Here is a 24,164-nt window from a genome sequence, read left to right as displayed (position 1 = left end):
AAAGTCATCTCCCACTTTAAGCATGGCTCTGCAGTGTAGTGGCTTTGAAGGGTTCTCTTGCCCGGCCTATGTAGTGGGATGGTAATTAACCTACTAATGTACCTCAACACCTACCCTTTTGTTAAGGGTCCAATAAATAATGACCTTGAGCTTTGATTTGTTAATACTGTAAGGAATGCAGCAAGCAGACTGTGTTGCGATATGCGCTTAGTTATGTAGGCCAGACAGTTTTTCACATGTTAGTCTTTAGGCCACACCCATCAAGTCTTAGACCACGCCCGCCATGCACACCGCACCCCCAAATGAGCCCCCCCCTCAATTTCTTACCCCACTTAAAGCACTGCGTGCATTTCATCATTTGCACCAAAAGAAGTTTTGAGAAACTGCTCTAAAGTATTTAAATTGGTATCCACTCTGATTTGGTCCATTTAGCCTTTCTATGGCCATGTTGTATTTATTCTGCCCCCTCCCTTAAGGTTCCTTCAGCTTCAATGTGCCTCCCAGCATGTCCACTCTGTGCCACGTTTCTCTGGCTGTCTGCTGCTCCATTCTGATCTGCTCCTGTGGCTCACTGCTGCTCTTTTGTGCCCCTCTCCCCAGACCCTCTGCTCTTCTTTTGTGCCCTGCTGATTCGTGTAGCTCCATTGTTCCCACATCCTAAGACTTGAACAACTGTGGACCTGCTCCCCTAGCCCTTTTCTTACCTGTGGTACCTAATTTCCGCTGGCTCCGTCTTGCTCCTTTGTGCCCTCTCCTGGCATTTTGTTTCTCTTTTGCGCTTTTCTTCTGTGGACCTTTGCTGCTTGGTTGTGCTCTATTCCCATGGCCCTCTCCTTCTTTGCTGTGTCCCATTTCCCTGGTGCTCTGTTGTGTACCATACCCCTGGCCATCTTTTGTCTACTTCACGCTTCTCCCCTAACACTCTGTGCTGGCTCCCTCCCCATACCCTCAGCTGCTGTCCTGTGCGCCACCCGATAGTCTGCGGCTCTCCTGTGCCCATAGCCTTAGGGCCTGAATCTCATATGCACTGTCCACCGGGCACCTTCTTCACTTTATCATTCTCTCCACGCCCTCCAGTACTCCATTCAACACTGTGCTCTGGCACCTTTCTGCACTAGTCCTTTGCTGTGTCCTTCTGTAGCTCCACCTGTGCCTAGCACCCCTGGCAACTAGCTCTGTAGTTCCACTGGGCCCTGCAGGTAAATTATGTGGGCTATTTATGCAGAATGAGGAGTATATCTGACTGTGGTGCTAAACTGAGTGTGTGTGGTCTGAAGTGCTGCAAATCTAACAACCTTTTCTTTTGTCTGTCTTTTTCCCTCCTTTCTGTTCCCTCCACCACCCCACCTTAAATCGCCTCCACCCTCTAGTACAAATCTGTGTTCCGGTCCTATTCACAGGACTTTGCCTCCCGTGGACAAGCTTCTGTTCCTCCTCACCTGTCCTCTGCCACCTCATATACCTCCCATTTCCCACCTGTCCATCTCTCTGAGAGCTCTGAGCCGGTTGGGCCACTCGCTGTCGAGCCATCACAGGGTGGCCTGGATGAGCCCGTCGGCTCCCTCTCCTCTCAGGACAGCAGCTCTGGCGGGATTGCTCCTCTCTGCCTTCCTTCTCAGTCTTCTTTCTCTGATTCTCTCCAGACTCCAGCGGTGAGAAATCAACACTTTGTGGGATGGAGTGTGGGTGGTGCAGAGTAGATTAAAAAATTAATTGTTTTTGATTTGTGCTACATTAAAGATATTCATAAAATGTGTGGTCGGTGCAGCCAAGCATAGATCCTTTCTGCGGCTTTGTGGGGAGTTCTGGGTTTGGTGGTGTGTGCTAGGCTCCATCCTTAGTTGCTGTGGGCTAAAGTTTAGATTTAAATCAAATTTGATAAAATCTAGCCCTAGGTGGTATAGGGTATACTCTAGCTTTAGAAATTGTATATTATGTTCTAGCCTTAGAAGAGGTGTGCTAACCTCTAGCCGGTGTTTGCCAGTTTGTGCTTCCAGTGTGAAGGGATTGTTGCACATTGATGTGTAGATGAGGGCATGTTAGTCTAGCTGCTTGCACTTGAATTTTAATTTGCCAGGCAAGAAGCGCCACCATGTCACCCCTGTCTTCACATGATGCAGAGGCAGGGGGCCTGGGCTTGGTGAGGTGCAAAGGCAGAATACTTGGGTATAGTGTGTTGTAGAGGCAAGAGCAAAGATGTGTGCTCTACCTCCATTAGCGACAGAACATTTGGCTCCAGGTTACTGTTGATACAGGACTTTCGCGGCAGGAGAATTGAGGGTATGAGGCTGGAGACTTGGTCCCGGTGTGCTGCCCCGGAGGACGACTTGGGACAGTGTGCTGACGCAGCATGAGATTTGGACTCTGCCTTTCCCCATCCCAGTGGCTGGGGGGAGGTGGGCTTTCCCCGTCCCAGTGGCTTGGGGGACTTGCGCTCTGCCTTCCCCGCCCCAGAGGCTGGGGACCTGGGCTCTGCCTTCCCCGCCCCAGAGGCTGGGGACCTGGGCTCTGCCTTCCCCGCCCCAGAGGCTGGGGACCTGGGCTCTGCCTTCCCCGCCCCACAGGCTAGGGACCTGGGTTCTGCCTTCCCCGCCTCAGGGGCTCGGGACCTGGACTCTGCCTTCCCTGCCCCACAGAGGCTCGGGACCTGGGCTCTGCCTTCCCCGCCCCACAGAGGCTCGGGACCTGGGCTCTCCCTTCCCCGCCCCACAGAGGCTCGGGACCTGGGCTCTCCCTTCCCCGCCCCAGAGGCTCGGGACCTGGGCTCTGCCTTCCCCGCCCCCGAGGCTCGGGACCTGGGCTCTGCCTTCCCCGCCCCCGAGGCTCGGGACCTGGGCTCTGCCTTCCCCGCCCCCGAGGCTCGGGACCTGGGCTCTGCCTTCCCCGCCCCACAGAGGCTCGGGACCTGGGCTCTGCCTTCCCCGCCCCACAGAGGCTCGGGACCTGGGCTCTGCCTTCCCCGCCCCACAGAGGCTCGGGACCTGGGCTCTGCCTTCCCCGCCCCACAGAGGCTCGGGACCTGGGCTCTGCCTTCCCCGCCCCACAGAGGCTCGGGACCTGGGCTCTGCCTTCCCCGCCCCACAGAGGCTCGGGACCTGGGCTCTGCCTTCCCCGCCCCACAGAGGCTCGGGACCTGGGCTCTGCCTTCCCCGCCCCACAGAGGCTCGGGACCTGGGCTCTGCCTTGCCCGCCCCACAGAGGCTCGGGACCTGGGCTCTGCATTGCCCGCCCCACAGAGGCTCGGGACCTGGGCTCTGCCTTGTCCGCCCCACAGAGGCTCGGGACCTGGGCTCTGCCTTGCCCGCCCCACAGAGGCTCGGGACCTGGGCTCTGCCTTGCCCGCCCCACAGAGGCTCGGGACCTGGGCTCTGCCTTGCCCGCCCCACAGAGGCTCGGGACCTGGGCTCTGCCTTCCCCGCCCCACAGAGGCTCGGGACCTGGGCTCTGCCTTCCCCGCCCCCCAGAGGCTCGGGACCTGGGTTCTGCCTTCCCCGCCCCAGAGGCTCGGACCTGGGTTCTGCCTTCCCCGCCCCAGAGGCTCTGGACCCGGGCTCTGCCTTCCCCGCCCCAGATGATGGGGCTCTACATTCTGGAGGCTGATCTTTGCCTCTAGCTGCCACAGAGGCGGGTGTGAGGGGTGAAGGCGGTCCAACTTGATACTGTGTAGGCTTTACAAATTGAACTAATATTTGTTTAGGGGTTGGCGAAGAGAACAGGCTGGAGAACAGAGTTTACGCTAGGCTTTGTTGTTGGTATGAGACTGAGATTCATTCTAGGCTTTCAGCATAGACAGGGGGCTGACCCTTCTCCTGGGGCAGAGACTTAGTACTTGAGGCACATTGTACTGGGAAAGCTCCAAAGACAGCTCAGAACTACTTTAGGTGAATTATATTTTGTATGTATTGGCCTGATAAATCCAACCAAAACTCTGAAATTAGCGCTGCAGCCTTAGTCCAAAATTACCTGAGATACAAATGCTATTCAAGAAGGTTGATGCCTTACCTACAACTTAGTTCCTCTCTCTCTCCCCCTCCGCCCCCCCTTCCGCTTAGAATGTGGGGCTCAGTTCCTGAGCCACTGGAAGCATTAGATGGAGCCTTTGTGCAGAGAGCATAGTTATGTAAATAGCAGATTTGAATGGTAATAGAAAGTGTTCTTGTGAAGTCTGCAGCTGATATTTCACCTTTTTGAAGGCACCTTCAGGAGAGTTGGGGCTGCCCTTATCCTGCTAGCGTTTCTTGGGAGGCTGGGTGCAGCTTAATCTGGCAGGTGATAGTGGCACTAGAGTAATAACATAGGATGTATGGGATTAAACATTATGAACTGAAAGTGGTTGGCCGTCATGTATCCTTTCATCCTCTCTTTCCATAGAGTGAAAACGCCAGCGAGGAGGCAGGGGAGGGCGAGTACGTCAATCTCTACTCCTCCGGCCAGAGCAATGGAGAGCTCCCTCACTCTGACGGAGTAAGTACCGCGCAGGGTGAGGTGCTGGGGCCATCAGCTTGCTTGGTGCATGCTTGCTTTGTTCAGAGCAATCGCTGCTGCTCATTGTCTTGTGCTCTCCTGCTTGTTGTTTGCTCTGGGGGGGGTGGGGGAGGGTGGTGTGTGTGTGTGTGTGTGTGTGTGTGTGTGTGTGTGTGTGTGTGTGTGTGTGTGTGTGTGTGTGTACAGCTGTGCATAAGGACTCGGATGGGGATTGGAGTCCATGGGAAATCCTACAGGACTTGTAAGGATGAGCTTTACTTAATGCAGGCTGGCGGATATGGCTGTGTGCGAAGTGTGACCACAAATGTGGGCAACTCAAGAACTGATGGACCATAGTTTTCTAGGACTCTGGTGGTCACTTTAGATAACCCCTGTGAATTCCTTACCCAAGAGGAACGGCTGGTAATCTGGACCTCACCATTCACAACAGTTAATCTCTAATAACTTGAAGCTCACTGTCAACCTTAGAGGGAATCTGCCTTTTCCTAGTGCCCTGAAGTTTACGGCCCATCTTACAAATCAGCATATGTCTTGTGACCTCTTGCTAACCTTGTTAAACGGATCAAGCGTCTGTCAATGGCCATGATCGTTCCATTAACCCTAGGGAGCCGCCTTGTATCCATTAAGCAGGAGTTCACCGTTTACCCTTGCGAACCTGCTTATGCCCATTGACCAGGAATCCACAATTTACTGTAGCAAACCAGTTTATACCCCTTCACCAGTAGCAGACCATTTCTGCTAGAGAACCGGCTTATTGTTATGGTTATTCGTTGGTATTTGTGGAGCTCCGACCCAACTTCGGGAATCAACGGGGTGCTTTACAAGTATAAGTGGAAAGGGCACAGTGAGGGAAGAAGAGCTGCAAGGTAAAGGGAGCTAACGGGGGAGGGTGGGCAATTTGGCAGCTAAGGATCTACAAGCAAACAGGGGAGGTAACTGGGGAGAAGGGTGCATATCACCCAGTTTCGTGTTAGGTGGGGAGTGGAGGGTGTCTGGACCTAGGTGTTAGGAATGAGCTCATTCCTGAAATGTATTAGCGAGTGGGCCAGTTTGATGTTGACAGGGAGGAGGTTTCAGGGTCTTTGGGCATAGACGGAGAAGGCCTGTCCTCTGGTTCTTTCCTTCCTGCATTGGCAGACTTCAAATCTGTAAATGTGCTTTCTTATAGTGGATTGTAAGCCTCCAGAGATGCTGAGCTTCTCAGTGAGGTAGCTTGGGGACTCCAGAGTGACAGCCTTGGAGATGATGCAGCAGGTTTTGAAGATGTGTGCTTGCAGCGACACTCAGTGCAGTTCGATGAAGGTTGGGATGATGTGGTTGAATTTGAGGAGTCCATTTGTGTCCTGCTGCAGCATTTAGGACACATTTCAGGGGTTCCACGGTAGCAGTCATCCAGGTGGGAAAGAACCAGGGCTTAGACAGCAGATCTGAAGTTGTTTTCTTTGATGAAGGGAAAAATCATTACATAGAAGAGAAAGTTGGTACCAAGCAGCTTGTGTCTTCGTTGGTTTGCGCTGCTTGGAAAGGTGGAGGTTGGACCCAAGGAACTTGCCACAGGTGGTCAGCTGGAGTGTGAAGCACTTGATATTCATATACGGAGAGCCAGGTCTAGATGTCAGGGTGTTCAGTGTTGTTGGTCAGCAATAAGAGTTCGGCCTTGTTGGGGTTGAGCTTCGGTAAGCACTGGACATCCAGGACTGGATCAATGTGAGGAAGGCCTTGAGACTGTGGATATCTTCAATGGAAGATAGCTTGTGGGAGAACTGCATGTAATCTGCATATTGGCAGATGCTGTTGGGCCCAGCAGGCTCCCCCGCAGTTCTTTGTAAACGTTGAAGATCCTTGCATGGGATGAATCCTTGTGGGGATAGATAAGAGTTGGCGATCTGGAGGAATACATTTGGATGAATTTGTGACGGGTAGCAAGGTAAGATTTGAACCAATTTAGGGCGATCTTGCTGTTCCTCATGCAGCCATGTAGGATGCCGGTGAGCGTCTGGTGATGTAAACTGTTTGAAGCTGCTGAGAGGTCGAGGAGAAACAGGAGGCAAGGATGACCATCATCAAGAATGTTAAGGGCATTGTAGATCACCAGCTGTTTCCATTCTGCATCTGGGTCTGAAGGTGGTTGTTGGCATTGATGTGTTTGTTAGAATTGCCTGGCTACTGCTTTCTCAAGGATCTTACCTAGGAATGGAACCTAGGAATGGAAGAGGGGTGATGAGGCGGTAGTTGCTGAGGTCATCGGGGTACAGTGTTGGTTTCTTGAGAAGCGGGAGGATTTGTCTGGTCTTGAGGGTTAGGGGGAAGGTGCCTTGAGAGGGCCGTTAATGATTGCCAGGTAATGGAGGAGTGCTTCTGTCAGAAATGTCTTGAGTATGGTGGCAGGGAGGATGTCACTCGCATACGATGTGGCTTGGACAGATGCTAAACTGGCAATGAGGTCTTCCATAGTGAGTATCTTGAAAGGTGTCCAGTTGGTGATTTTGAAGTTGGGCTGTGTAGTGTGCTGTCCGTTGTGGCATTGGTGTCTGTGCTGGCAACTCATGCTAATCTTGTTGATATGGTATGGCATTTATAACGTGCCTGTACTCGAGTGATGAAGAAAGTGTTGATGGCAGGAGATATTTTGTTGGAGTGGTGTACGGTTGGGTTGGGCAGAGGTTGATGCACTGCTGGGCGGCTTTAAACAGGGCTCTGATTTTATTGTGGGCCTTGGCTATGTTGTTTTGTTAGTAGTGGGCCTTGGCAGTGGTGAAGAGTCATCTACGTGTAGTACAGAGCTCCTTGAGCAAGGCAAGATTGGATGCGCTGCATGATTTTCACTAAGACTTTTCTTGTTTTCTGATGGTTCTCTTGTTGAAGTACAGTTATTGAGTGTACCAGTGTGCAGAAGGTTTAGGCATGAGTGCGTTGTTTCACTTGGGGCATGGAAGTTGATCTTGGGTGCTAAGGTGGTGAGTTCTTGGAGAAGCAAGTTGCAGTACTCGTCCGTCTGAGGTAAATGGACTCATGTGAGGTGGAGGCTGGTAAGGTCTTACGTGAGAGTCTTCCCTGGAAAGATCTTGAGTGATCTGAAGGCTTGTATGCTGGGTTTCTGATGGGTGTGCTTAACTGGGGTGGTACGACTAATGTCAAAAGGGGGGATTGCCAGATGGTCCTACTAGTCAAACAGGATTGGACAGATGTCACGGTGGGTAGACAAAGCAGTGATTATTAGCCAGGATATGAACTTTGTTGTAAATTGAGGTTTTGGTGTGCTGTGTGAGGTTCATAGTAGTGTGAAAGGCAGTGGAGCATTTCCTTCATTGCCAAGGATGTGCTGCAGTTGATAATTTAGTTGATGTGCGTGAGACACATGGTGGTGACCAAGTCCATGACGTCTCTGATGACTGATGTTGGTCTGTTGATGAGGTGGAATCTGATTCTTTCTTGGGGAGACCAGGAAGTGGCAGGAAAAGTTTTTGAAATGTCGATGGTGGCGACGTCCATCCTGTTTGGACGGTCTTGTTGTAAAATTCTGTAGCCGTTGGGGGATGAGAATGGCCAGTGTGTAGGTGGAGATGGATGTCATCCACGTCTCGGTAATGAAAAAGGCATCCAAGTCATGATTAATGTGATGATGAGGTTGATGGTGTCTGCTGCGTGGGTTATTGTTGAAGGGACATTAGCGAGTATCGGTTTTCATGTAGTTTTGCATGATGGGGTAGTTGGTGAGGTTGCTGCAATATGGTGTCAATGATGTTGCTGGTGTGCGGTGCAGCTGGGGATGAGTGGTGATGGGCTGTTTGGAGAAGGGGTGAAACATATTCACGGTGACTTGCCTGTGTTAGAGGAGTTGGGGGTGGGGGGGGGTAGTTCTGCTCTGTCTCACCCTTTCTACGTGCAAACAAGAATTGCCTTTTTCTTCAACTGCCCTTCACTTTGGACTCACATACAAGAGACGCTCTTTGATCTAAAAATTATGAAAGGAAAGGAAGGTACAGATCTAAGAAAGTGAGTGGGTTAGGTCACGTGACGAACATCCACTTGCACCAGCTCACCAACTGCAAAACGAGATGCTGGAGGGCTCCTTAAGTAGGGGAAAACAGTGGCAAAACAAAGCACCAAAAGTTTAATAGTGAGTGGCGGTTATGCACCAGTTTACCAACTGCAAATGGAGAGGCTAGAGGCCTGCTGCTTAATTAAGGAAAAAGAGTGACGATCAAGAAGGCACCACAAGATTAACAGTGATTGACAGGTGGGTGGTGGGGCTTAGCCCATGTGTCCTAGATCCACTTGCACCAACTCACGAATAACCATTGACCAAGATTTTACCCTAGCACACCGGTTTCTGCCCCTTGACCAGGAACTCACTATCTATCTTTACCTTAGAGTGCCAGCATACACCAATTTAACAAGGGCTCACCATTTGCCCTAAAGAACCAGTTATACACAGGTGCTATAAAGCCACCATTTATGTTATTGAGCATTTGTATAGCGCCTTTTACCATTTGTATGATTCCAAAGCATTGTGGGTTGAACTCCCTCAGGGACTGTAGTCCAAGTCAGTGGAGAGAGTATTGTAGTAAAACGTGCTTGGGTGCACTAGTTATGTGTGCAGCCAGTGTGGAATAAGTGGCGTGTGACTGCATACTAGTGCTAGCTCTGATGTGGTGGTTGTGTGAGATCAGTAGAATGTGTTCAGCAGGACCAATGGACTTGGGTATCTGCATTCTGGTGGCGCTGGTGTTTGTGAATGAGACTGTGTGCAGCTAGGCTGATTTCAAGGGGTATAGCTGCGTTCTAAAGACTGTTGAGGTGAAACGTGGAGGTGTGTGCGTATGTTTCTAGCTAGGCCAAATTAATCGATGCGCGTAGCTGCATTCTATTGCTTGTTGGTGCAGAAGACAGATTTAGCATAATGGTCTATTTCAGGGTCTGTGTTTTTCACAGAGACCTAGTTCCTGTTGAGCTTCCAGTGCCTGGGACGGGGTGGTATCTCCTTTGGGTTCGAGCTATGAGGCTAAGGTCCTCCCTGTGTCTTGTTGAAATTGCTATGGCGAAGGATGACTGGTGGTGACCGGTAGATCTGTCCCAAACTCATGTTGTTACTGTATAGATGCTAGAGACGTCCTCGGTCGGTAGTTCTGATAATTGGAATCCACGATAGTTAGTTCTGCTAAACATTCCCAGATATTTGTGATTAACAAAGAATAAGTGCTAGCACGTTCCTTGGTATATAGTTCAGCTCATCGTTATTCAGATGTGTGCGATATGCAATTAAGGGCATTTCCTGGACTGATAGTGTATTGCATATTTGCAGGGCAGTGATCAAGTTCCTAAGTGCTATTAGTACCCGGCGAGGGGGGTGTGGCGGCCTCCCAGCCAATGGGGAGGCTCAGAATGCGGGCATTACCAGACAGTAATCCCGCCGTCCTGAGCCTCCTCACGGCTGACAGCCACCATTTCCCCTTGCCGGGGAATGAGATAAGTGGCTACTCTACCCCCCCCCCCCCTTTACCTAATATGTCACTCCCCCCACCCTCACCACTAATCTTAGTCCTGATTGGACCTCTGCTGGTGTGGGTGGATGGGTGTGTGTGTGTGTGTGTGTTTGGTCGGCAGATCTTTCATTGGCTAGTGGAGGCTGCTGCTCTTACCTGGCTTTTGGATAAGAGGACCCATGCCCACTCTAGAGAGATCCTGGAAGAAACTGAAGGAGCCTTGACTCATTTCCAGCTACAAGACTTGCAAGGAGACCGTGGACTGGTCGGAAGAATGGTTGGCCACCAACTTCTGCTGCTGCCCTGGTAGAGCCCTGTCCTGTGGAAGATCTCCAGCAGTTCTGCAAGGGAGCTGCGACCTTTGGAGTGGAGGGAAAATCCATTCTCAACGTCAGCCGAGTTCTACGAAGAGCCTTCGGCAGTGCCCCAGGACCACCCTGTGGCTGACCAGCTCTGAGTTTGGGCTACAGTGCTGCAGACATCGCTGTTCTGAGTGGAGGCCTGGAACTTGGGGGATACTCAGCATGTGCAACATGACCTGCCTCTGCGATAATCCGTGATCCTAGCATCAAGGGGGCCCGAGATAGGAGGGAAAGTCTGAACGTGGCAAGTGAATCCCTTTGCGGTGCCGTGCATCGGTGCCCGTCGTCTGAAATTGCTTACCTGCATCCATTCCTGTCCTGTTCTGCATTCTTCCACTGAGAGTCCTTGCACCAGCATCAGACACCGACCGGAAAGCTGCTCAAGCCTGCAACCCCTGGGGATCAAGGGCTTACCTGCCCCCTAAACTCCCCTTTAAAAGTTTAACATTTATAAAAGGTTTCTAACACTTAGGCTTTGCCATTGCTTGTTCACACAAGCCCTCCGAAAGTTGCGAACATGTTTGTTAGCTAGTTTAAATCATCACCTGACATTTGCAATTGATCACTGGACCCCAAAGACCCTACCTTCATTGTTTCCAGCTTCACAAACAGTGTGGAGACTTTGCTAAACTTTTGGGCACATGGCCCCAGACAACTCAGGGTTAAACCTCTGAAGCTAGTGCTGATTCTCTCTGGGCTTGTAGTGCAAATACTAATCTGTACCTTTCTTTTCCGGGGTTTGATATGCATTTTGCCCTACAGCAGTAATTCTATTTCTGATGCTTGTTAATCTGCTTGGAATCACATGCTGTGCATATGGTCCGACATCCAGTGGTAACCGCTGAGTTTTGCATCTTGTCTTTCGGGGACCGAAAGGGGACGTCGGCATAGGCGTGTCTGTAACACTATCCCTATCGTGACGTGTGTAGTACCCAAAATCCCTCACACGCCGAGGTCCCTCAGATTGTTTTTTTCCCTATAGTGGAGCTCTTACTAGAGTCATTGTTTATCTTTACCGAATTGTCGGTTTGTTCTCTGTTAAGTCACTTCGCCAATAACAATTTCAACGAAGACTACGGGGGAATCGTCTACGGCTGTGGATTTCGGCGCCTAAGACCCGGCGGCCGGATTGTCCACGTGGTCGGGCCCTCTGGCCGACCTATACAGTAGGGAGAGTGGGGTCAGGGTGGCCATATTGTTTAGTATGTCTTTCCTCCTTTCCCCTCTTTTCCCTTTCGGTCTGGTCATCCTTCCCTTTTGCTATGGAAAGGACTCCTTTTAGATTCTGCCCTAAGTGTATGGTCGGATATCCTTGGAAAGACGAGCACAGGACGTGTAACGCCTGTCTCCCCCAGAGCATGACGAGAAGCGGTGTGCAGCGTGCAAACTCCTTCGGCCCAAGACCCTTAAGGAGCGCCGTGTAAAGTGGTGGGCCGCGTACGGCATGTCACACGTGGAGCCCCCTCTCCCCCACCGCCACACCAGCCGAAAGTGACGGGGGTACTTCTGATGACCAAACGTCCAATGCGGAGGTTATAGACCTTGAGGCGGACACTTCTAGATCCGCCATGCCCGTCCCCAACCCTTCCAGGCTCGACTCTGGTCTTGCTACAGGGACCACACCCGGCAACAGGGGCGTACAAGCGCATCGCACTAAGCACACAACCCCTACGCCAATTTCGATGCCTTTGTCGAAAAAGGCGAAAGCGCCAACGGGTCCGCCAAAGTCTTCGCCGGTTCCCTAGGATCACTCTGATCCAAGGCCTTCCCCGCATTCGCAGCAGCGCATGGCGACTGGGCAACCAAGAAAAATCAAGGGCGCTACTCCTAATCCTACACAAGTCGAAAGTCGGGAGCCCAACACTTTGATGAGTTCCAGGGCCTCAGTAGGCCCAAAAACTACGACTAGTCCTTTAACCGGAAACCCGTCTCACGACGATTCGGCAACTATCCAAAGTAGCACCGGAGGAATCGCAGCGGCGGTGGGCCTTATTCTGGTCCCGCCAAAGGTTATGGGTCAATCCGCGGAAAAGTTTTCGGCGGATTGGATTCCCAATTCCGATGAAACTTAGGTAGATAGTCAAGAGACTCTCTCCGACACCCTTAGAGGTTCCAGTCGACATCAAGGTGCGGAGAACGTAATTTCTCCTCGCGCCGGCCCTTTTGGGTCCTTTAAATGGACTACAGAGAAGTTTGAGGGTTGTATGGATCGGCTAGAGCGGATTATCAGTTCTTCTGATCATCCGCCCCTGAAAAGGGCTCGGGTTAGACCCTAAGACCCAAATTCAAGTAGATCATTCTCAGGTTTTCCAACAAGAAGACGTGATCCAGATGGATACTTACAGACATCTATAATGAAGAAGAGGAAGCTTCCTTGCACGAAAACTATGTAGAGGATCAACAGGGTACGACAGACAACTGGGAGGAAAACCCTTGGACACAACAGGATCAAGACTCTGATATTTTGTGTTTGGATTCTCCTCCGTCCACCCCGGTTCGCCAGGCCTCCCCGGAGGATGACCAAATGGCTTTCAACTCCATGTTGAAAAAGGCTGCAGAATTCTTCAAAATTGCCACTCAAGAGGCGGTACCGGAGCAGGATTTCGTGGAGGATATTATTAAAGGAAAACCTCCAGCAAGTCAATCCATTACCCTCCTTAACTCTGTTAAGAGATGGGTAGCTCCTTCTTTGGTCACACCTGCTCAAACACGGGCAGTGAACCCGAGAGTCGAAAAATTATTTCGGCCTTCTCCTACCGACCCTCTGTATATCAAAGGGCACGCCACCCCAGACTCGCTGGTAGTGACAACCACTCGAAAGAGGGCAGTGGTACCCCTTGCCATGGGAGAATCACCACCGGACAAGGAGTCTAAAAGGTTATATGCCCTGGGCAAACGTGTCACATCAGCAGCTGCATACACCATTCAGGTTGCTAATAATACTACGTAATCAGCAAGCTATGCTGATGCCCAATGGAACTTAGTCCAAGAAGGCCTCCAGGAGGTTCCTGAACCCGCCAGAACAAAGCTTCTCGCCATTGTTTCGGAGGGAAAACTGGTTAACCAGAATGTGGTGAAGAACACCCTGGACACTGCAGAAACAGCAGGCAGGTCACTTGCACAAGGTACTCTTCTGAAAAGACACGCATGGCTGCGTACATCGGGCTTCAGACCTGAGACTCAGGCCTCCCTCATTAATAAACCCATTGAGGAGACTAACCTCTTCGGGAAAGCAGTTGATGAAGCGTTGGAGACGGCCAAGAAGGAGCACGAGACTACAAAAAAACCCTCCTCCGAGAGGGGTAATAATTCTCGGCGGTCCTTTCAAGGACAAGCCCGTGCCGGTCAGAACAACTACGGCACGGGTAACTTCAACACGAATCAAACATGCGGAAGCCCTACTTACTACCCCGCAAGGGGTCAGAAACGCGGCAAAGGTAGAGGCAGAGGCCTCAATCCCAGAGGAGCCCCAGCCTTTGGTCCGAAATGACCACCAAGTCCATGTCCCCTCCCATGTCTCCCCGGTCGCGGGGCGATTAACATCTTTCCTCAAGGCATGGGAGGAGATGACTTCTGACCAGTGGGTCTTAAAGGCGGTCGCCCACGGTTATTGCGTGGAATTCGCTCGAACTCCACAGTTCAGACCGTCGTGCTCACGGCGCCTTTCATCGGACCATCTGGAGATCCTGATCCAAGAGGTGGAAGCACTGCTGGGAAAGAACGCCATAGAAGCCATCCCTATTCTTGAGGTAAACAAGGGTATTTATTCAGTGTACTTCCTTGTAGCCTAAAAGGATCTCACCATGCGTCTTGTTCTGGATCTGCGCCCAGCGAACAAGTTTATAAAACCCCGAAGTTTCGCATGGTAACACTGCAGGAGGTGATCCCTTTGCTGAAACAGGGGGACTTCATGGCAGCATTGGATATGAAAGATGCATACTTTCATATTTCAATGTTGCCAGCGCACAGAAAATACCTAAGGTTCATGATCCAGGACAAAGCAAAAATTGAGTGGGCACCTCGAAATTTTAAATTCAGCTGAAAGTTGTTGAACAAAAAAATCAAAAAAGGTTGAATCTATTCAATTTTTCTAAAACAAACTTCATTGGAGCAGACTGCGAAGAGTCTGGAGACACCCGGACTCCAAAAACATACAGAGCAAAGTGCCAAGTAACAAACCAAGCCACGCAGTCGCTCTCCTTTTTTATCCCTATAGGGATAAGAATTTCAAAAGTATGATCCAGGACAAACACTACCAGTTCAAAGTACTCCCCTTCGGCATCGCCTCGGCGCCAAGGGTGTTTACCAAAGTCCTGGCAGTGGCAGCAGCACACCTGCGCAGACTATCAGTCCCAGTTTACCCTTACCTCGACGACTGGCTCATTACGGGGGACTCGTTCGATGCTTGTTTTTAGAACACCCAAAAAACAGTAGATCTCCCCTTCAGCCTGGGTTTTTCAATCAACGAAAAGAAATCCAGCTTAGTCCCCAGCCAAGTAAAACAATTTCTGGGAGAGCTAATTCGGAAGGAAGACGGTCTTGTCTTCCCCTCCAGCACGAGGGTTCAGAACATGCTCTCTCAGATTCCTCAATATGAAGCCAGTCGGGAGGCGACGGTACGCAAAGCGATGCATTTGCTAGGGATGGTGGTGTCATGTATATACTTGGTTCCCCACGCGCGGCTGCGCATGCATCCCATGCAAGAGTGGCTCAACAGCCAGTGCTGTCAGGCCAGCGGACAATGGGAAGATATGTTAGTTGTCTCGCCAGCCCTCGTTCTCTCTCTCTCTCTGCAGTGGTGGTCAAGAGAAAACCTCTTGAAGGGGAAGACCTTCACCACCCCTGCAGTGGATGCCACTCTCACACAGACGCATCTCTCACGGGGTGGGGGGTTCACCTGCTTCAGCAGACAGCACACGGAGTGTGGTCCCCTCAAGTAGCGTCCAACCATATAAACCTACTGGAGCTACTAGCGGTGTTCAAAGCATTGAAAGCCTTTCAGGTGCAACTGCAAGGGAAGACAGTGCTGATCCTAACCGACAGCACTACAGCAATGTATTACCTGAACAAACAGGGGGGCATTCACTCTCCAGGGCTATCCAAGCTGTCCCAAAACATTTGGATATGGGCTCTCAAACACAAGATGTTTTTGTTGTCCCAACATGTTCCAGGGGAACTCAATCTTCTGGCAGATGTACTCAGCAGATATTTTCCTCTGCCAGAAGAATATGAATGGCGACTGCACAAAGACATTGTGTCCAACGTCTTCGCAGAATGGGGTTTCCCATAGATCGACCTGTTCGCTACTCAGGAGAACGCCCAATGCCAAGACTACACCTCCAGGTACCCCCAGAACCGATCCAAGGGGAACGGTCTCTGGATAACATGGTCAGGGAAATTTGTCTACGCGCCCCCCCCCCCCGACTCCCCTTCTCAACAAGATAGTGCACAAGATGCTCCAGGAACCAGTTAGCATGATACTGGTGTCTCCCATGTGGGCCCGCCAACCCTGGTTCGCGCACCTTATGGAAATGTCCCTCTCCCCACCAGTCAAGCTGCCCTGCCCGTACAACATGTTGTCTCAGGACAGGGGGAGACCTTACACCTGTGCCCACAAACTCTGAACTTAGCAGTCTGGCTCCTGAGATCATAGAGTTTGGACACTTGCAACTCCCTCAGAGATGCATGGACATACTCGGGGAAGCGAGAAAGCCTAATACACGTTATTGCTATGCCAGCAAATGGAAACTTTTTGTCATCTGGTGCAATTCCAAGGGCGTCAATCCCATCGATTGCTCACCCTCACACATTGTGTTGTATCTAACCCACCTGTTGGACTCTGGGTTAGTCTTCAATTCCCTAAAGGTTCATCTGGCTGCTCTGTCAGCCTACACCACATCACAGCAAAAAGTATGATGGTGGAAGATACCAGTAATTAAAGCCTTTATGGAAGGGGTTAAGAGGATTTATCCTCCCATCTCTCAGCCAGCCCCTGGATGGGATCTGAATGTGGTTTTGAGCAGGCTCATGGGAGCTCCCTTCGAGCCTATGCACAAAGCAAGTCTGAAAGATCTGACTTATAAGACATCCTTCCTAGTGGCTATCACTTCTATCAGAAGGCTTAGCGAACTACAGGCTCTTTCTGTTTTAGACCCCTTTGTTACAGTCAACAAAGATAAGTTAGATCCGCGCACACATCCCAGGTTTGCGCCGATATGTATTTCGAAGTTCCATGTGAACCAGTCAATCGAACTACCCACGTTCTTCCAGAACCCTACTAACATGGCCGAAAGAAGCCTTCACACACTAGACGTGCGCAGTACAGTCATGTTTTACCTGGAAAGAACTAAAACACTGAGGAAAACTAAAGAATTCTTCATTTCAGTGGCAGCTGGTAAAGAAGGGGATCCTGTCTCTAAATCAGCGATCTCAAGGTGGATTGTCAAATGCATCACACTATGTTACACTCTTGCGAAGAAAGAACTGCCCTTCAAGCCTAGAGCACACTCTACTCGAGGCACTGGGGCATCCATAGCATTCATTGCAAATGTTCCCCTTGAGTCCATTTGCAAAGCGGCAACCTGGAGTTCTGTACACATCTTTACAAAACACTATTGCCTAGTCACTCATTCTAGGTCTGATTCTCAGGTGGGACAAGCAGTACTAAGACATCTTTTCTCTACTGTTCCTTCTCACAACCCACCTCCAACTCCAGGTACTGCTCGGTAGTCTATGCACAGCATCTGATTCTAAGCAGATTAACAAGCATCAGAAGACATGCATTACTCACCGTAATAGCATTTCTGATGATTGTATCTGCTTAGATTCAGATGCGCCCTCCCTACCTCCCCGCTCCAGGTGGAAGGAACATAGACATCTTACTACTTTTCTCTCTTTATGTACTCATTCACTATAGCCTTGTGCTCCCTCAAGGCAGAAAAAATGCAATCGGAGGGACCTCGGCGCGGAGGGATTTTGGGTACTACACACGTCACGATAGGGGTAGTGTTACAGGCACCCCATGCCGACGTCCCCTTTCGGTCCCCGAAAGACGAGATGCAATACTCTGCGGTTACCACTGGATGTCGGACCATATGCACAGCATGTCAATCTAAGCAGATACAATCATCAGAAATGGTATTACGGTGAGTAATGCATGTCATATGTGTCTAATTTCAGTATTGTGTGCTATCGCCTGTTACTAATTTCTTACTGTTATTTTGGCCATAAGAAATATTTTTATACCTGTTTGTCTAAGTCTGTTCCTGGACTGCTTTGCTGTGTGTGCTCATTGTGTACCCCTTACACGCTCACCACCTCTTGACACTTAGCCTAGACCACTCGCCTTGCTACCTTGAACTGGTTTGGCTACAGCTCCCCAGAGTTGGCTCTGTCACAATATCGGTTGGCCTTCTATACATCTTTCCGCCAGGCCAGAGTATAGAAAATCAGTCCTAACACAATGTGGCACTGGGTTTGGACCAACCCTGTCGTTTGCGACACTGGCAACTCATATTAAATGCCTTTGCTATGCTTGGGCCCCTAACTTAGGCAGCGGGCTGCTCACGGCTGGATCACCCTCTTCCTCTGCACGTTAATATCACCTCCCAGTTTGATACTGTTTTGAAGCAGATCCTTCAGTCTGGGGAACCTGCTTGTCTCTAGTGTTCTGGATCCCAGTTCTCTTTTTAGAGTGGCTCTGTTGCCTCTTCTTACAGATCAACCAATTCTCACTTTGTTGATAGAGGAGTCAAAATACAAACATAAGTTCGGAGGGTGCACGATATATAAAGGTTGGCACTTATTTTATTTTGGCAGGTTAGTGATGGCTTGCTTTTCGCCTTTCTGGTAGCTCTCCATCCACAGTCACAGCATGTTACTCTGATGAAGCGAAGTGCATCCCATGAGAATGGCATAAAGGGGGACTATGGACTAGGAGTACAATAGCACTACCGTCAACAGTCGTATAGGGTGAGAATCCTGAAATATGTATGTCCATGATGTGTCTTCTATGGTTCTCATGATGGCTACCATTGTGCATGGTTGTTGAAACATATGAATGAGTGTTAACAGTAGGACATTGGTTTGAACTGTGTGTGACTAGAGTAATATCTGTTCATTTGAAGACATATAGTTACTAATCTAATTTTTAAGTATTGTGCCTTGGTGTATGCAATGTTACAGTGTGATTAATATTGTTGCACCACGTAAAACATGTTAGCTTGTTTTGTGGTTATAATGTAGCACAGTAGTCACTACTGCTGGCAGTGCACAGCTTATATTTGGGTAACACGTTACACAGAATGGAATAACCCAGCGAGCAAATGGGATCCATTCTCAGAATTATTTCCACAGAGGTATCTGCCCCTAAGTTACACCCAGAGGAGCTTTGAAGGAAACTTGTCCCAAGATCAGAGAAATACATCTTGGCTCTAGTCGCTGTTGCCTGCATTTTGAGTTGCGCCTTATTTACTTGCTGCTATCCTCAAGGTACATTATTCCCCTCCTATCAATCCTTTGAGAACTTCGGTCTTAGTTTTCCCGTCTGTCACTCACTTGTTGGTATGTCTGTTGTCTCCTATTTCCCTCTGCCCGCTAGCTCTTTCCTCTCCTCTTAATTGGGGTGTATTAGTTGACTTTGCAGCCTGAATCTGTTTGATTCACCTCGTGTGCATGTTTCTGCTATCTCGTAGTGGGGTACAGGAATTGCATTTTGTTTTCTGAGTTTAACATGTTTGTTCGTATGGCATAGACTTAAAACTTGCATTTTTCCACGACATTGATACCATTTTGGATTTTAGATACAGTTGTCTTCACGTACAAAGAGGTATTAAGAATCAGAAATATAAGTGAAGTTTGACCCGAAGAAAGGGCTGTTGATCTAGAAAAGCCATGTCTCTTGCAAGGCCCACACTCGCTTTTAGACTCATTGAAATGAAGAACGCCTACCATCAATGAGCTACTATATTTTTTTGTTCGACATTGGTGCTGCAGTGGAATTTTCCATCCAAAGCTCTCCAGTGCAGTTATTTAAATCAGAATGATTTCATATTTTCAGAGTCAATCAACTCATGTTAACAGACTGCTTCAAAGAATGGAGAACACTCCATTGAAGCTGTGACCGATGACGTGGTGTAATGTTCATAGTATCTCCAAAGTTAGCTACTGGTGTTGGGTCCATCTGAAGCTTCTGCTCTTTGGTAACCTCTCTTTTGGCCTTCTTCGCTGGCTCCTTGTGCTACCCCAGTGCCAGTCCCCGTTGCCAGTGCCTATGGCAGCCCAGGTCACCGTAATCTGCCAGACGGGGCATCTTAAACGTAAGAATTTGCACAAGCGTCTACCGTTTTTGCCTTCCCATTTTTTCGGGCACCAGTGGTCTCCTCCTTTGTGCTGTCCTCTTTAGATTATTGTAATTTGCTGTTTTTCGCACAGCCAGCCTATTTGATTTGACGCCTGCAAATACTACGGCCCGTGTGTTCACATCTATTCCTCCAAGAGCCCATATCTCCCCGGTTTTACGCAGTCTCCACTGGTTACTGATGACAAAACGGGGTGCAATCCAAGGTGCACGCTGTCTGCTTTTCCTTGCCCTGCTTAGAACAGGGGCGGCTTATTTGTAGGCTAAGCTTCAGTTCTATGTGCTCTGCCGGTACATACGCTCAGCTGAAGCTTTTATGGTGGAAGTCATACGCTTTAGGTTGACCCGGGTTGGGTGTCAGGCCTTTTCGGTCGTGGCAGCCGGTCTGTGGAACTGTTCCACCCCCCCCCCCCCCCCCCCCCCCAGCCCTTTGAAGGATGGATGATTATCTGCCCTTTAGGAGATCCTGAAGAGCTATCTTTCCTAGCTTCTTGTCTTCTACTTGTTGAGGGAGTGCCAAGATGCCTCCGGGCAAATGTTGTGCTCTATACGTTTTTAAACAAAATTATTTATTCAGTGCATATGGTAAATTAACCTTTCGCACTGCATTAAAACCATAAAAACATAGAATGAAATAACAAATTACAAGCATACGATTATATGCAATTCCACACAATTAAAAAGAAACACTCTAACCATTATAAATGAACACAAGACAAAAGAAAAAAACACCTATGCACTTAATCTTTTCCCAGATGTAAAACCCCCCCGCGATAAGAACACGAGCTTCTGCCCCATACAAAAGACTCCAGAATTTATCGGACCATATATTACGATAAGGCGCATACCCCTATCATACATAGGTTGGAGACTAGAGCAGTGGGTCAAAACATGTCGAGCCGTCTCCATTGCATCACCACAAAACCTACAGGTTCTAAGCTCTCTGGGTATTCTCGTCCAGGCACCAGTGAAAGACAACACTGGAAGGATATCAAGCCTGATATATAGTATTCATTGCACCAGTCCAGGAGAACAGTATTTGGTCAAATAACTGCATGGGCTACACCCAGATAAGCCTTGATAAGTGTATTGAAGATATCTCGGACGTAGTGTCAGTAAATCTGTGGATTGGGCTCGGTCAAAGGTTTGTGTCCTAACCTCAATTTTAGCTAGATGGAAATCAATCATTGAGGTAGGAACAGTACTTCGACCAATGTCCGACAAATGGCTCATAACTGTTTTTACCAGCCCACGATACCAAATGCTCCGAGAGACCCTACGAGCATGTACAACAGTGTAATTCAAAAGATTAGCTTCACTATTTACTTCAGCGTGATTTTAGCCCAGAGTCTGCAAACATTGAGTTTCCACGATGAGGTCAAAGACTGTAAGCCAAGCTACACCCTGCCAGGTACCAAATAAGGCAAGCCCAACAAAGAATACAGAATCTTCGCCTCAAATCGCTCCAACCATCGAACAGAACTCTCCGGAAGTACCTCCAATGAGTACATAATTGCAGGGACAATAGATTGTTTATAAGCCATCAGCAAGGCTTCAATCTAACCCCAGCCCAGTCTGTTAATAACACTCCTAAGGGCAAGCCATTTAGACCATGCCTTTTTACGGACGTCTCCTGTATGGGACTGATCTTTAGATGCCCGTACAGTCAGACACAGATATTTACATTCACCCACTTGTTCCAGTGACAGACCGGCTATTTGCCAGACAAAAATAGGAGCGCCATACGCTCGCTTGCCAATAGTCATACTTTTGATATAAATAAGTAAAGTCCCGAGTTGGACCGTCTAGCTCATAGCCACTTAAAGCAGATGGCTTTAACCGACCGACTCTGGTGGTTGATTTTAGCTGCAGCAAACCTGACTCCATGGAAGCTTAGCCCTGGCCAGAGCACAGGGTCACACTCATGAGCCAACGCTGACAAGGATCATTAAAGGTTTATTTATTTTGCCATTTGTTAAGCACACTTAGCCCGGGGGCATCTAGGCGCTGGTTACAGAAGCAAGATGGTTACAGACATTTTCTTATGTTGCTTACGGTTGCATTGTTACAGGCAATGGAGTTAGTCATACAAAGCTTTGCAATGCAAATCTTGGATACATTGTTACCATAGTAGTTACATTAGTTATTACAATTGTTGTTCCATCAGTTATGCCAATAGTGATGGGTTACATGAGAACACAATGGAATAGCGATTCAGGGTGTGGTTCTGTCGATGTGCGAGGGTGAGTAGTTCCCTTGATTGAAAAGCCAGGTTTTGAGTTCTTTCCTGAAAGTGTTGTATAAATGACTCTTGTTTCATGCTTTGCTTTGCCATGTTCATTCTGGAATGAGCATGCGACATGATGTTCTAATTGGAACACTGAATCTTGGAGAGTTTGTTGTTGCTTGAGTTATAGCAGTTGAACCTGAGATCTTGGATGTGTTGGGGGTCTCAAGATACTGTGCTTCACATTACTTAATAAAAGCACCTAGTTAACACAATTGGTGTGAGGATGGGATTAATGTTCCGGTGAAGCCTGCCCTGCTTTTTATAACGTTAATCCCCATCGAGACCCCCAACACCAGCTGGCGGAAAGTAACGACGCTCACCGCGTGTGAAGCTCTGGAGAGGAACCGGCACCCTGCATGTCCAAGTGTTGTCCTGCCAGCCGCGCACTCAGTTCTGCAGAGGAGCAGATTGGCGCCGACGAGAGAAGCTGTGACGACCCGACAAGCGAAGAGAGGTGAGAGACGAATTGAAAAGTCTCATCGGGACTTGTGGCGACGCCGCCGTGGTGTTTGGAGCTGTAACACCTCCGTGTACATCTCCGTGTAGGAGCCCCGTCCCTCTCTGCCGGCAATCCGCTCGGCATTTCAGTCTAGGCGGCAGCACAGTGCGCGTCCTAGCGTACGCCTGTCACATGATGCACCACGTATCCAGAAATCAGGCAGTTGTCGTGGAAGGAACCGCGTATATGTCCTTCATTGGATTGCTGTGCTAAACAAGTGAGTCACGTGTGCGGATGTCAGGCAAATTCCGTGGTGGAAACTCTGCTTTCAGAATAGAGGTCTAGTTTCGCAGGGTGAAGCGTGTTTTGTGTTGAACCCGCCTAGGGCCCTCCGGGGAAGGCGGCCTGGGATTGCTGCTGAGAACAGGAACAGGTGAGATATTTCCAGCAGCCTAGTGTTCTGATTCGAATAATGCAAGTTTTGGCTAACAGACATCTACCCAGTGAAAGGGGAGAGATTGCCTGAGTTGGCTGCTCTGGTCCTGGACGAGCGACACCAGACGCATATATAATACCCAGTGCTGCTGATTGAAGTTATAATATGGCACTTTCTGGAGTACCGGGTCCCCAAGTGTTTATGCCTACTCCAGGCCCGCCCAAGATTAAATGGGCGCCTTGGAAAAAGGGTTTTTTACATTACGTTAAAGCTACCTCTGGTAATGGGATGTCGATGGAGAGAAAGGTGGCAATGCTGATGCACTTTTTGGGATATGAAGGTCAGAGAATATATTCTCCCAGACATTTCTCAACTGGATTTGGAAGAGGGATCGAACGATTTTGATGTGGCTTTGTTAAAGTTGGACAAACATTTTGAAGCTAAAACGAGTACTGTCTTGGAAAGATATCATTTTGGCATGAGGTTCCAAAATGAAGGAGAATCCGTTAAGACACATGTCTCTTATTTGTAAATTTGGTGGTAGTCTAGATGAACATATAAGGGACCAGTTTATGTTACATTGTGCAAATGATAACATTCGAGAGGAAATTTGGTTGAAAGATGATCCTAATTTAGAGGAGGTAATAGGCATTGCAAAAAGGAAAGAGCACACCTTACAGTGCGTAGCCAAATTGGGGGTTAAGGATAATAAGTCAATGTCAACTGTTGAGGTTCTGAAGGTGAGTGATAAGAAGGGAGCCTACGTGAAAGAAAAGAAAAAACAAAAGTTCAAACCTGATAGATGTTATGAGTCTACCCAAAACAAAGGTGGGGGTAGTGAACAGGTAAATTGACGCGTCCAGAAAGATAGCCCCCAAGGTCACATAAAAAGGGAAGACAGACTGTGTTTCAGATGTGGCAGTGCTCGACATTTGTCCACGTCTCCCATATGTTCTGGAAGGCGCGTGAATTGCAACATTTGTAAGAAATGGGGTCATTTTGAGAGCTGTTGCAAAAATTATCGGGTTGGTAGTGGAAAAGGAACTCTTCTCATTGAAGAATATGATGGTGCAACATCTGAGGAAGGTGATATTTCTGAGAATTAAATTGTTACTGTTCACATGGTAAAGTGCTCAGGGTCTGATGAATGTGAGCACCCCTTTGCTTGGATAAAAGTGAATGGACACTTAGTTAAGATGTTGGCTGATTCATGTTCAAAGATCACGTTAATGTGCAGAGTGGTGTTCGAGAATGTAGTTGGTGGTTCTATAGAACAATTGCTACCCTCTGATAAAATGCTGGCTGGGT

General features: G+C 49.0%; 1 protein-coding gene across 1 annotated transcript in view; it reads left to right on the top strand.

Annotated features, from left to right (window-relative positions):
• Positions 1–24,164, top strand: part of RAPGEF1 (Rap guanine nucleotide exchange factor 1) — a 740,344-nt gene that overhangs the window by 530,187 nt on the left and 185,993 nt on the right. The window contains exons 12-13 of the mRNA XM_069609296.1: positions 1,371–1,652; positions 4,372–4,464. Of these exons, the coding sequence (XP_069465397.1) occupies positions 1,371–1,652; positions 4,372–4,464 (375 nt within the window). The remainder of the gene's footprint in view (positions 1–1,370; positions 1,653–4,371; positions 4,465–24,164) is intronic.

Source organism: Ambystoma mexicanum, chromosome 8, assembly GCF_040938575.1.
Source record: "Ambystoma mexicanum isolate Mex_15411 chromosome 8, UKY_AmexF1_1, whole genome shotgun sequence".
NCBI lineage: Eukaryota > Metazoa > Chordata > Amphibia > Caudata > Ambystomatidae > Ambystoma > Ambystoma mexicanum.
The sequence above is the reverse complement of the archived record's forward strand: the minus strand, read 5'-3'. Positions and strand labels throughout refer to the sequence as shown.